The sequence below is a fragment of the Gossypium raimondii genome, chromosome 13 (genome assembly GCF_025698545.1).
Source record: "Gossypium raimondii isolate GPD5lz chromosome 13, ASM2569854v1, whole genome shotgun sequence".
In the NCBI taxonomy this organism is placed as follows: domain Eukaryota; kingdom Viridiplantae; phylum Streptophyta; class Magnoliopsida; order Malvales; family Malvaceae; genus Gossypium; species Gossypium raimondii.
This window is the reverse complement of record NC_068577.1, coordinates 58,039,065-58,053,438: the sequence shown is the minus strand read 5'-3', so window position 1 is coordinate 58,053,438 and position 14,374 is coordinate 58,039,065. Positions and strand designations below refer to the sequence as shown.

General features: G+C 30.9%; 3 protein-coding genes and 1 non-coding gene across 5 annotated transcripts; 2 read left to right on the top strand and 2 right to left on the bottom strand.

Moving 5' to 3' along the window:
• Positions 1-3,357: 3,357 nt before the first annotated feature.
• Positions 3,358-4,813, bottom strand: LOC105781836 (uncharacterized). Its single transcript, XM_012606353.2, has 2 exons — positions 4,435-4,813; positions 3,358-3,887 (listed from the first exon to the last, which is right to left on the bottom strand). Exons 1-2 carry the CDS (start codon positions 4,769-4,771, stop codon positions 3,358-3,360), a joined length of 867 nt encoding a protein of 288 aa, XP_012461807.1. The 5' UTR covers positions 4,772-4,813.
• A 2,657-nt stretch (positions 4,814-7,470) lies between these two features.
• On the bottom strand, positions 7,471-7,544 carry TRNAV-CAC (transfer RNA valine (anticodon CAC)). The gene has a single exon. It is a non-coding gene; the product is annotated as a tRNA-Val (tRNA).
• Positions 7,545-7,644: 100 nt separating this feature from the next.
• On the top strand, positions 7,645-9,929 carry LOC105783307 (hypothetical protein). The gene is made up of 4 exons (XM_012608686.2): positions 7,645-7,773; positions 7,919-8,118; positions 8,489-8,565; positions 8,675-9,929. Exons 2-4 carry the CDS (start codon positions 8,067-8,069, stop codon positions 8,873-8,875), a joined length of 330 nt encoding a protein of 109 aa, XP_012464140.1. The 5' UTR covers positions 7,645-7,773; positions 7,919-8,066; the 3' UTR covers positions 8,876-9,929.
• A 764-nt stretch (positions 9,930-10,693) lies between these two features.
• On the top strand, positions 10,694-13,949 carry LOC105783308 (uncharacterized). Of its 2 annotated transcripts, none has more exons than XM_012608694.2 (4): positions 10,694-11,054; positions 11,188-11,293; positions 13,064-13,168; positions 13,673-13,949. In XM_012608694.2, the coding sequence occupies exons 1-3, from the start codon at positions 10,943-10,945 to the stop codon at positions 13,140-13,142; spliced, it is 297 nt and encodes a 98-aa protein (XP_012464148.1). In that variant the 5' UTR covers positions 10,694-10,942; the 3' UTR covers positions 13,143-13,168; positions 13,673-13,949. The 2 variants fall into 2 exon arrangements, with proteins under 2 accessions (XP_012464148.1, XP_012464146.1); XM_012608692.2 differs by having other exon boundaries at positions 10,703-11,054; positions 13,694-13,949.
• The last annotated feature ends 425 nt before the right edge of the window (positions 13,950-14,374 follow it).

The window sequence follows — 14,374 nt, the reverse complement described above, 5'->3', positions numbered from 1 at the left end:
TCCTTAAATTTTGATTTAATTAAGGTGCGATAATGTGGCTTTCTAAAATTGTACCACATCATCACTTGAAAGTTTTAATAATTTATATTAATATATATATTAAATAACATTCTTTTAGATTTTATATAAATTTATTAAAATTTCAAGTGAGGATGTAACACAATTTTAAGGTATCACTTCATCACACCTTAAAGGTGATACGAGTCACAAAGGCCTTAGATGCGTATACGAAGGAAAAAGAAAATCAAGATTCACTTTCTTGTTTTCAAGAAAATCAAGAAACCGAATCTTGGTCCAATTTTGTTGTTTTGAGCAATTTCAAGAATCAAGAAAATCAATATTTCAAATCTTGGAAATCTTGGTCCAAGAAACCGAATCTTGCAACTAAGGCGCATTGGATATCAGTTACGAGCATTAACAAGCCAATTTCGAGAGAGAACGGATTACAAGCCCAAGTTCTTGAAGACAAGGCCCAATAAGATGTTCCAAACCCAATCCAGAAGTTTAAATTAGACTTAGCTGAAAATCAGGCCAATTTGTCAAAGTGGCCCAATTTAATTCTTTAAATTGGACTTAGTTGAAAATCAGGCCTTTGTGACTTGTATCAAAAGGTTTTCAAATTTAATGGTCAAATTTGAAAAGAGATTGTAAAGTTCCGGGACTAATGTGGATAAAAGAATTTTAAAGACCAATATGAGAAAATTAATTAAGTTAAAGGACTAAAAATAGTTTTATATCCCTATTTTTAATTCTATAAACGGAATTAATAAATCTACATATATTACCTTAATTTTACTTTTTTTAAGGGTAAATTATCAAAATAATTACTTTTGTTTGTCTTATATGACAGTTTAGTCACTTATGTTTAAAATGTTACGTTTTTGTTATTTATGTTATCGTTTTGTTACGAAATTGTTACTTTGCTATTAAGATATGTTACCTCCCAAACAACAGTCTGATGTGGCAGTTAAAATGGGTTTAAATTACTAACGTGGATGTCCAAATGGGAAGAGAAAAGTTAAAATTTTTTTATAAAAATAAAATATAAAATTTGCACTAAAACCCAAATCATTCATGCTAGACATCCCAAAAATTTGTATTCCATTTTCATTAAAAAAATTTTAACTTTTCTCATCTCAATCGGACATCCAAATTGGCATTTAAAGCCTATTTTCACTGCCATGTCGGACTACCATTTGAGAGTTAACAGATCTTTACGGTAAGGTGACCATTTTGTAACAAAACAATAAAATAAGTGACTAAAACGTAACATTTTAAACATAAATGACTAAAATGTAACTTAAGGCAAACAAAAGTGACTATTTTAATAGTTTACCTTTTTTTTTAAATACTAACTTAAAACGTATCTTATTGTTTCTTTCTAATACAATTAATAAAAAAAAGTACCAAAAAACATCATTTTTCTTTTCATTAATCATAAACATCACGCGTTTGGAGCCTAAAACTTACTTATTTTGAAAGTTTACAGTTACGTCCTAGACTTGTGTCGGATTGAATATAGATCTTCATAGTGCTCAAATTTTAATTTTGGTCCCTCTAATTTTAAAATTTTGATTTTAGTCCAAATAATTAACGCTTAATTAAATCATTAAAATACTGACAATTTTTACTTAAAAATACCCTTCCAATGTAAAAAATTGTGTCAAGTCAATGAGTTTAGAAAGATTTTTTAAGAAAGAAAATCATGTTTTTATTTAGATTGGTTAATGAAGTATAAAATTTGAGTGACCAAAATGAATTTTTAATTAAAAAGAAATCCTTGTGAGAGTGAGAGAGACAGGTATAAGGATTAAATTGAAAGTATTAATATCTTCTCTTTTAGAAAAATCAGAAGATAACGATGTGTTTTTGTCTTAAATTGGTAGAATGATTTGATTGGAAACTATCAATATCTATTTTTGACTTCTTTTATTATTTCTAATTTAAAAAAACTAAAAACTTCATTTTCATTTCAATTATTAGAACCATCACACGTATGGAACCTATAATTTACTTAATTTCAAAGTTTTCAATTACGTCTTGGACTTGTGTTACATCGAATTTGGTTTTTATATTGTGGTCAAATTTTGATTTTAGTCCCTCTACAATACCCAATTTCGAAAATGTTGTAATTATTTTCACCAACCAATGGTCTTATAAATTATTTCAATTTTATTAAGGTAAACTACACTAGTAACTAGTTATACCTAATTATTAGTAAATTTCCTTTTTAGTCACCCAATTATTCAATTTTGTTTTTCTATCACTAACTGGCTTATGGTGGTAGCTTTTAAAATTGGCATGATAGTTGATTTAGCGATCAACGATTATAAGGTTAAATCACACCCAATGTCACTAAACTATTAGTAAGTTTAAGTTCTAACCATTCAACTTCAAAAAGTTACAAAATGGTCATTGAACTATTAGAAAGTTTTCATTTAAATCATTGAACTATCGGAAGTTTTTATTTAAGCCATTGGCTGTTAAGTTTTTTTTTTTTTAAATCCAGCTAGCGAACTCCAAGCGACGACAATTGGTACAGTGAATTAATACCCATTGACAAGTAGAACATACATTAGATCCAAGTCGATTTGATGATTAGAGTGGAAGGTTAAAAAAAAAGTTGTTTGGGTTTTGGTTCACAAATTTGTGATGTTCAAAGATATTTCATAAAAAAAAACGGAATTAGAAGTTATCAATAAAATTGTACTTGTCAATACATGTAAAAATTTTAACCGATCCGATATATCTATTATATCGATCTAATTTATTGAAACATAAAACAAATAATTAGAATTTTATAATTTATGTCAAATTTGACATGCATGATACATATAATGAAATGTTTTTGAAAATAATATAAAAGTTGTAAAACACTTTTGTTTTACATTGATATAAGTGGGTTTCTCTCATATAAATATATATATATATATATATATATATCTGTGTGTGTATCCAAGGCTAAGCTAAAATTGAACTAAAATGCAATTTCACCATCAGATTGACTTATATCTTTATGGTCCCGTTAATGACTAAAAAGATTAAATTGAATAGTCGAGTCATCAATTTATAATTTTTCATAGTTAGATGACCATAAAAGAAAATTATTATTAATCGAGTGACCATTTTGTAACTTTTTATAATTCGCTCACAAAAATATTTGCTAATAGTTGGATTAATTTTACACTAAATTATTTGAATTTTATTAATAATTAGTGGAATTTAAATTCCACAAAAAATTATTAATAAAAAAACTTAATATGAGGAAATCTAGATACTTAAAAATTAAAATATCCCAAAAGAAGAAAGAAAACCTAAATTAAAAATAAAATTATAATTCTAAAAAAAAAAAGAGATCTAATTGGTACTTGGACCGGCCCATTCAACCTTCAATATGAGACTATCATATCCATAACCATTTAGCTTCAATACCGCTCTTTCAGCATCTTCCTTCTTCACAAAGTTGACGAACCCAAATCCCCTACACAGCCCGGTTTTCCGATTAATCCCCACGTGAACCCGGCTCACCGGACCGAACGGTGCGACAAGTTCACGCAAATCGGATTCCATAGCATCCTCCGACAGGTTAGTGAACCGAATAGTGTTCTCCTCGTCCCTGTGTTTCATATCGGTTTCGTTTCTCTTCGCTCCGACGCCTCTCTTACTTGGAGGAACGTAGGCAGTCTTGCCGGAACCGGTTTCAGATGCCGGAGGTTTGTCGACGGTTCCATTGGCTGGTGGTGGAGCTTGATCCTTGTACGGACACCTCGCAGTCCAGTGATCGCCTTTTTTGCCGCATGTTCTACACAGCATGAGAACGGCACCGTTTTTGGCTTGTTGAGCTAAAGAATGTCCGGCAGCAACCTTTGGTTCTTCTACTTTGCTACCTGTAAGTAGTTTCAAGGATATTTAAGAATAAATGTTTAAATTTCTATTTTACAAAAATTTATAAATTAATCCCTATATACTAATTTGTTAAATTTTAATTATAGTATTTCTCACAGAAATTGAGAAATTAGTTCATATTTTCTAATTTGTCAAATTTTAATTATCGTATACGATGAAAACTAAAAATTGCTTTGATTCAGTCGGTTTTCTGGATTAAAATATGGCTATATATAAAATATAAAATATAAAATATAAATATATTTTAAATAATTTAAAGATAATCAATTCTTTTTTAAGTTCGGTTCTGTGATTCAAAAACCAGAATAGGTTAAATTAATCAATTAAGCTGAGATCAAAATCGATCAATCCGTCCTACCCGATTAAATCAAAACCGCATGGGTCGATTTTTTGGTTTTTTCGATTAAAACCGAAAATTACTCCCCCTAAAGGTGACTAATTTTCAAAACTCTATTAGGGACCGGTTCATAATTAAACCTAAAACAATCAAATTCATATCAAAATAAACCGAGAGAAAAAGAAACGAACCGCGTCGTTCAAGGGAGATTTCTTCAGTAGAAATCATAGTGAGTCGGCTATCATCATCTTCATCACCCATAGCACTTCCAAATTTAGCCCAAGACCTTCGCTCCAATATCCGTTCCTTGCGTGGAGAATCGACGGCGATTTTTCGGACTCGGATCGTCGTCGTGACTCTGACTTGTTTCCCTTCTTCGTTGAACTTATACTCAATCACCTTCTTGATCCCGTTCTTGTCGGGGCCGATTACTTCCTTCGGTGGTAATAAGTAAGTCAAATCCTCGGCGTCGTTATCTTCAATATCCGCCCATCGGAACTTTGTTTGCTTGGTAGCTTTAGTTGCCATCGAAGAGTAGTAATAAAAGTTTCAAGCTTTTTACTATGGCGGGAAAGGTTAAAAAAAACAGACGGTAGAGTAACTAGAGATTATTTTAGTGTAACTTTTATTTTTATTTTTTTAACTTCAAGATGCTTTATATAATGCTGTAAAAATCCTAATCCGATTTGAGGTCATTAGGAAATTTTTTTAAAAAAATCCTAATTCGATTTGAGTTAGTATGGCTTATTTTAATAATACATAAAAGATGGATAATATTAAGGATGTTCAAACATGTTATTAGTCCCTACACTTTTTAAAATTTTGAAATTTAGTCTTTATACTTTTAGGAATTTAGTCTCTTTATTTTTTAGATTTTAAAATTTAGGTCCAATTGTTAATACAATTAACTTTTTGTTAAATTTATCGATGTGACATTTTGAAATAAAAAATATTCACTTAGTAGTCATGTAACTAAAATGACATTATAATGAAAATGAATTTTAAAAATGTTAACAGATGGACTTGAATTTAAAAAAAAATAAAAAGTAGGGCTAAATTCCAATAAACCAAAGTATAAGGATTCAATTCTAAATTTGCGATGAGTATAGAAACTTATGGCATATTGTATGTTAAACAATAATGGATAAATTTTGTTTTTAGTTTTTGTTTTATGTGTAAGTTATGCATTTAGTTATCTATTTAATTTGGTCACTTTTAGTCCTTGTACATTTTGAAATTTGAAATTTTAGTTTTAACTGAATTGCAATTGTTAAGTTCATTACATTTTGTTATTTTCAAGATGTTATGTAGAAAACATAACAACTATAGTTTGGTCAATACTGAAATTTTAACTTTAGAAAAGTACGAAGATTAAAGTGACCAAATTAGTCCATAACTTATGCATAATATAGGGACTAATTGGAGAATTTGACCTAAATATTAAGTTAAAATTTGTATAAATCAATATTTAATCTTCGAGTTTTGTATGTTTTCCAATTTGGTCCTTGAAATTGGATTGTATTAATAGTAAAATGACGTGACATTCTGAAATTGTGCCATGTCATCATCTAAAAATGTAAAAAAAATTCAAGTTACGATGTCTTATAATACCGGAAGATAAGTTCAAAGAACAAATTGGAGAAAGCTACCATGACATTCTGAAATTGTGCCATGTCATCATCTAAAAATGTAAAAAAAATTCAAGTTACGATGTCTTATAATACCGCAAGATAAGTTCAAAGAACAAATTGGAGAAAGCTACCAAATTTTGAAATTAATGTCGACAATGAAAATGTTCAAAGACCAAGATGAAAAGACCATCGAAAAAAATCTTAACCGACTTCGAACCGGTCATATTATAAGAAAAAAATGAAGTGTTTAAACTCAAGTTCTAACTGGGGACCTTTGGTGTGTGAGACTAGCATGATAACCAATTACACCACCCAAACACCAATCGAGATACTTGTGGCTGTTAAAATTATTTTTATTTTCTTTGATGAATAATATAAATAATTTTTTTTTGCTATTTTCCAATTTGTGATATTAGATTAATATTATATATTTATTTAAAAATATAATGGACGACTTTAATAGAGAGGAAGGAAGACTATAAAAAAGGTTAACATATTATTTCCTAAGTTTTTTTTTTTAATTTGGTACTTAAGTTTAGTTTCAATGTTCAGTTTGGTACTTAAATCAAATGGCATCGTATAACCCAATGAATGTTTGACATGTATGCCCAAGTAAAAAATATAGATACCTAATTGAGACAAAAAAAAGCCTAGAGTACCAAATTGAATGCTAACGCCAAACTCTCAGATACTTAACTAGGACAAAAAAAAAAAACTCAAGTATCAAATTGAAAAAACTCAATTACCAAAGTGAACATTGAATTCAAACTTAGATACCAAATTGAGACAAAAAAAAACTCAAGTACGAAATTGAACATTGGAGCCAAACTCAAGGCTGATATTTCAAAATTCGAAATGTCTGGAGACTAAAAATGACCAAACTAAAACATAAGGACTAAATCCACTTTGTATAGACAATGAATGTTTAACACGTGTGCTCTAGTAAAAAACAACATAGATACTTAATTGGGGGAAAAAGGCTAAAGTACCAAATTGAACATTAAAGTCAAACTTAGGTACTTAATTGGGACAAAAAGAAACTGAAGTATCAAATTGAAAAAACTCAGGCACTAAAGTGAATCCAAACTCAAGTGCTAGATTAGGATAAAAGAACTTAGGTGCGAAATTGAAACATTAAAGCAAAACGCAAGACTGGAGTTTCAAAAATTGAAAAGCCTGAAGACTGAAAATGATCAAACTAAAGTATAAGGACCAAATTCACGTCGTATAACCCAATGAATGTTTGACACCTGTGCTCTAGTAAAAAGTCATATATACTTAATTCGGACAAAAAAAACCTCAAGTATCAAATTGAAAACTTGGGTACCAAAGTGACTGTTGAATCTAAACTTAAGTACAAATTAGGACAAAAAAATTCAGGTACAAAATTAAATATTGAATCCAAACTCAAGACTAAAATTTCAAAATTTGAAAAGTCTAGAGACGAAAAATGATCAAAAGTATAAAGGTAAAATCCATAACTTATACATAATACAAGGACTATTTGCAGAATTTAACCTAAAATCTAAGTAAAAAAAAGTATGACCCGGGGTTCAAACCAATCATATCAATAAAATAAGGATAAAGAACAAAAATTGTCTGAGCCCGGGTTTGAACCGGGGACCTCTAGTGTGTGAGACTAGCGTGATAACCAACTACACCACCCAGACACCGATTCAGATGCTTCTAAGCGGTAAGATAACTTTTATATAGTTCTATTTTTTGCTTTTCTTTGACGAAATACATTCAAAATTACCGCTCAAATTTTGTAGGGATATATATAATCTCTGCGCTTCAACGAAAATAATATCAAAATTAAGAACAAATTTTTCTTTGAAATTTATTGTTCTATTTTGTTTTCACGTGGACGCTCATCGTGCTTCACTCGATCGACAAACGGTAAAGATAATTTGATTAATAGTGTTTATAGATTTGTAATCTTTTTAGAAATTTGAATAATATTTAATGCAAATTTGATAGTGTTTATTGATTTTTGATTTCTCCTTGTGTTTTGTTTATTGTTGTTGGCGATGATTTTGAATAGCTAATGGAGATGTCGTAAGAGAGAGCCGCAAAAAGAATCTGCGAAGCTTCTTCTGGATCTGATGTTATACCAAAGCTCCGATATCAATCTCTCATGTTTGTTCCATATTTTCTAATTTATTCATAATTTGATTTTTCCTTAAAAAATTATGCTTGTAGATATTCCGGTCATGAAGAAATCTGAGAAATCGACTCTCCGAGGTATTTTTTAGTCATAATTTTTCCGAATCGGTTATTTTTATTCAAATGTGGAATTTGTTTAAGTTATTGGCTGAAAAGAACTATGTAAACTTTTTTAAAATTTTAGATAGTAATCTGTTTGGATATTGCAGGAATTTATTTATTTATTGATTGACTGATTTTTGCCTGTGCTGCCTGAAGTTTGATTACTAAATCTTCACTGTCATCGAAGCTTAGCATTCAAATTCTCATGTATAATTCAATGCGGAAAAATATAGTGAATTCTTTTAGTCTGTTTCAACAAATTATGGGGCCTTTTGAATTATAATTTTTTAGCATATTATTATAGTAAACATATAACTGGTAATGCATGCGAATGTTGGTGATTTAGCATCTCAGCTACAGGACTTTTGCAGAAGAAAAAACAATGCAGAATTAATTGAAAACAACAGGATATTATACTTGAAGGTATTGTAATGGTGTTGTTTTTGGGCATTATGTTGGAAATTAGAGGTAAAAGAAGCTATTGGGAACCTGTAAATATGTGCTGAATTTGTTGTTATTTCTCATGATTCAGCTTCAAGCAAAGGAAATTGTTGATACAAATTTTGGGTATGGCGGTCGGAGGCAGTTGACTGAGAGGTGGAGCATTAATGGAATAGTAATGAAGGTTACTTGGTTTTGGTGGGAAGGAGTGGAGTTGCTTAGCCTCTTTTATCGGGGTCCTAGTTTATATCATGAGAGAGCCACGTGTCACAATGTGACTGAGTCTAGATGAGCAGGTGGACTGTACTGATAGGTCTAAGTAGAGTGACTTTACAGTGAGGTGTTTGAGATTTAAGGGGGTTCGACGATGGTTTAATAAGATGGTAAACTGGAGCACCTCGAATTTTTGTTTGTTTATTTTTTTAGGGTAAATTACACTCATGGTTATTTTTGTTTACCTTAGGTTACATTTTAGTCACTTATGTTTGAAATGTTACGTTTTTGTCACTTACGTTATCGTGTTGTAACATTTTAGTCACTGAGCCATTAATTGTCACTAACGGTATAACGGTAAGTTGACGTGGCACGTTAAATCATCATTTCAAACAAAAATTTTAGGGTAAATTATACAATCGATCCCCATATTTTTTCATTTTGAGTAATTTAAATTTTTTTTATGTTCTTTAATTTTTTTCTTTATTTTCCATTATCTTATGTTTCTCCCTCTATTTTCTTACCTTCTCCATTTCTTTTAACATATCAAGAAGTCGAATTGGCAATGAAGAAATAAGTAGGAAGTCGAAAACCATCATTGCCTATAACCAAAACCCATAAACCCATACCATGCTTTTTTCTTCACTGCCAATTCGACTTCCTGATATGTTGAAAGAAATGGAGAAGGTAGAAAAATAGAGGGAGAAGCAGAAGAGAATGGAAAATAATGAAAAAAAAGTTAAAAGAACATAAAAGAAAAAATTAAATTGCTCAAAATGAAAAAAATATGGGGACCAATTGTATAATTTAACCTAATTTTTTTTATTTGAAATCATGATTTAATGCGCCACATTAGTTTACCGTTATACCGTTAACGACAATTAATGGCTCAATGACTAAAATGTTACAACACGATAACATAAATGACTAAAATGTAACATTTCAAACATAAGTGACTAAAACGTAATCTGAAGTAAACAAAAGTGACCATGGGTGTAATTTACCCATTTTTTTATGGCATTGCTTATTAGTTTTCTCTTTTGCATATTATTACATTTCCTACTGAATATTGTTGGAGGAGCTTCTTAGTGTTCTTTTTCAAGAGAAATCTTCAAAATCTTATTCTTTGAGCATCTGATGAACCCTCAAACAATAAAGGTGATTTATCTGGAATGTCTATGTTGGATATAGAAACTATCTTTCACACTGGATAATTAGAAACCTTGCCACACTTCATGTTCCCATACTCTTTCACACGAATCTAACACCCCCTCCCCCCCTATCCACCAACCACCAAATTCGGCATTAGCAATTTTCAAAGAGGTTTATACTTTTTTTTAAGAGAATCCTCCTCCATTTCACAGGATGGTAAAAACATTCGAGGAACAGCTGCATGCTATGGCTCTAGCAGTGGAGAGACTTGAACATATCCTTTAGTTAGTCGTAAGGTACTAATATATTTCGTTTTCTTTACAAAATATTTGCATTATGTATAAAAATAAAATAAAAATTCAGTCTTAAATATAAGACTATATTTAAAATTTATTATTTCAGATTTATTTGATTTTTATATAATTTTTTATGAACATTATTTTTTTCGGTTGTATCATAATCTAGGTATATATACGTTACTTATGTTAAATTATATATTGAATCTTATATTTGTACTTCTATTATTAAAAATATATTTTCTTACAAAATAATAAATATTATTATAAAAGTATTTTTATCTTTTTACTAGAAATAAAATGCATTGAATTTCAACTTAAACACCATCGTATTTGATGTCTCAATTTACCCTTTTTTTTAACCACATCATTCACGGCTTTCTTTATCCACATTCCTACGTCGTGTTGAAGTAAACCTAATACCCAAACATCCAACGTGAAAATCACGCGCGCCGAACGAGATCATTCTAAATCCGAACTCCAGTAAAATCCATAGATGTAAGAACAATATATATATATCCTTTTAGTACCGATTTAGAAGTTTCCATTCCCGATTAAAGCCATCATCGGCCCGAAGAGCTTTACAGCCCAAAATCTTATTTTCCGGGAAATCCACCGATAATCGACGAACTCTCTCTCGATCTCACCTAAGATTCGCCGATAATCGAAATTTTAAAAATAACCCGACAACAACAAAGATGAAGAAAGAAGACACAGTGAAACTCATTAGCGCTGAAGGAATGGAATTCGTTATAGACAAAGAAGCTGCTATGGTTTCTCAAACAATCCGTAACATGCTTACTTCTCCAGGTCTAATTCTTTTTTTTTATTAATTTGATATTTTGTGGGGGCAATTGGGTTTTTCTGGGTTTTTAATTGTTTATTGATATGAAAGGTCTAATTTTTTTTTTTTAATTTTGAACTTTGGGTATTGATGATGAAGGTGGTTTCGCTGAGGCGGAGCATGGGGAAGTGACTTTCCCGGAGATAAGTGCTGTGATTCTTGAGAAGATTTGTCAGTATTTTTATTGGTCTCTTCAATATTCCAGGTTTGGTTTTTTTATTTTTTATTTTCTAGGTTCTGTGAGCTGTTTTTTTTATTTATGAATTTATGTTTGGTTTGGTTTGATTTTGGGAAGAAATTCCATGGATTGTAGCTTCTGGAGGATCGATATGTTGATAAACAGTGATTTAATTATGGTTTTAGTCCCTCTATTATGATGAAAGTTTGCGATTTTATCCCTCTACTATTTTGTTATTAGTAGGTTCAAATTGATACTACTGTTAGTTGCTTCCATTGAAGTGATGGTGTGAAAATTTTGTATTGTTATTTGATCATACAATCATGGACACATGGATCATATTCAATAAATAATAAATTTTCATGTCAGACGAATGTGAACTGATAATTAGTATGCAAATGAATCTCATATTGTTGTTTTTCTCTAAGAGCTCATTGTCTTGATTATGTTGTAAGTGAATTATCAAAAACAGTGTGTCTAATTATGGTTTTAGTCCCTCTACTATGCTGAAAGTTTGGGATTTGATCCCTCTACTGTTTTGCTATTAGTAGGTTCTAATTGATATCATCGTTAGTTGCTTCCATTAAAGTGTTGATATGAAAATTTTTACTGTTATTTGATCACACAATCATGGTCACATGGGAATCTAGCCAACCATATTCGACAAATAATAAATTTGCGGGCTAAAATGCTCAAATTGGGACCTATTCTTTAAGGGATTGCTGGCCATAACTTTCAAAATGGTCAAATAAGGGCTTTTCAAACGCCGTATATCAGGTTTCAAAATTTTTTTTCTTTCCTCTTCAAGTAATATTTGATTTAAAGCGCTTTCTAATCTAAACATGTCCGCATTCACTTAATTTTTACAAACTAGGTTGAAGTATGTAGAATGTCCTTATTTGAGCACTTTCATAAAAGTTTGGCCCTTATATGATTATTTTGAAGGGTTTGACCCTTATGTGTGCAACCTGTAGAGGTTGTTTCCTGATTTGAGCATTAGCCTAAATTTGCATATGAGTCGAATGCTTAAAAGTTAAAAAGAAAAAAAGAAAGAAAGAAAAATGGTATGCCAATGAATCTATTATGAGAGTTCTTTTTCTTGATTATGTTCTAAGTGAAATTATCAAATTGTATGGCGGGAAGACTTTTATTGTTCTAATTTAGAACTAAATGTTAAGTGTTTTTAATGATGTCTTTGACTATATTCATAGTGGCTCCTTCTGTTTGATAGGAGTTGTTGTAGTTAAGTGGAAATCAAAATTACAAACATTTCCTCTCTTTGTAAATTTGCATAATGTATTTCTCAGTGATAGCTTAACATACTTATCTGATGATTTATCATGTTTTCTCGAGATATGAATGAGCCATGATACTTTTCTTTTGAAATATTCCAGTTGTTTCACGTATTGGAGTTGGATTTTCTATGAAAAATATCATCTGAATATAAGCACTAATTTCTAGGTGAATCCAATTCATTTTGGTGTGAAATTATGGAATTTGCTGTGAGTGTGGGATCATTGAGCATTTTATCATCTTGGAGTGATTGTTTGACAACATTAAATATTTTCCTAAGATAGAAAGTTCTTTGTATATCCTCTTTATGTATGGTGTGGTATTTTAACAACATTGAAATTCTCAACCTCATCGAACTTATTCTCTTATGCAAGAACCATCATTGTTTACTTTTGTTGATTGCTCGAATCAGCTCCATTTCTCTGTGTTTTTAACTTCGAGTTATGTTTACGAGCTCTTCCTGTTTTTGTTTTACGCTATTAAAAACAGTTACAATTTTGTCAGGGGTAAAGAGACTGAGTTCCACATTGAACCCGAACTGACTCTGGAGCTGATGATGGCTGCGAATTATCTCCATACTTAGCCAATTACTTCCTTTTCGTATTTTAGGTAAGATCTTCATTTCAACATTGCAAAACTTTTCAATGCACAAATGTCATCACTTGATAAAAGTACCATAGAGGCTCTTGTTTTAGGAGTCAGATTGCATTTTGCCTCTCTACTCACAAAATGAGCAACTTAGATCCTGTATGTTAGATCAAAGAGTAAATTGGTCTTTCTTTTAAAAATTTCATCCATTTCTACCATTAAAAATTTCATCCATTTATGTTAGTATGTGGCACACCACGTGTCATTGCTTGGTTATTCTATTAGCCATGTCAATTTTTAACAATAGAAATGGATGAAATTTTTAACAGAAAGGACCAATTTGCTCTTTGATCTGACATATAGGGACTAATTTGCTCATTTTCTGAGTAAAGGGGGGCAACCTGCAATCTTTCTCTTAGTACAGGGGCCTTCATGGTACGTTTGCCTCATCATTTTTTATTGTTTTTTCATATTCCAGTCTTTGAATTCAGCAATAAATTGGTAACTATTATTTCCGTGTTTCAGCCATTTTTCTCTTTCGTGCAGAAAGTACTCCAGGTCTGTTTTCTTGCCCGAGAGGAGTATGTATGTCGTGTGCGTTTTAGCTTCTCTGCTCCAATGCATAGTGGTATATTTACGAGTATCTTATGTTATTGTTTTGACTTAGAACATAGACTTATATGTAGGTAAATGAATGCACTTATTGTGAGACTTATGATTGATTCTAATACACCAAAATAACTCAAACACGGTTTTAGAACGTGACTGTTTATGCAATGTTAATCGGATATCTTTCCTTGCACGATTATAGCCTTATGTTTTGTCCGTAAGACACCTTTATGATGCAAGGTTCCCGGGCACACCTAGCACTTTGAGACCTTTATTATTATAAACCTTCCAACACAATTGCGCCGCGATGCACGACTTACTTGGTGCTTGGATTATGGGGTAAGCGTTTTGAAAGGCTATGTTACTTCGACTTTTCATTTTTCTTGAAGTTTCTATGTCGGACATGTATGGATATGGGTACTGTTAAGATCCTTCAAAGAACCCTCCAAATACACAGAAATCTTGAATATACTCGTGTTTGAGACTCGAGTTTGAGTAATATAGTTGAAAGGTTCTCGAGGGTGGAGCAACTTTATGCTAATGATCTTTACGGACTATCCGAAATAGGCGTTGTTTTTGAATCTTTTCTTATGATTTTTTGATATTAAAGAAGCCGCG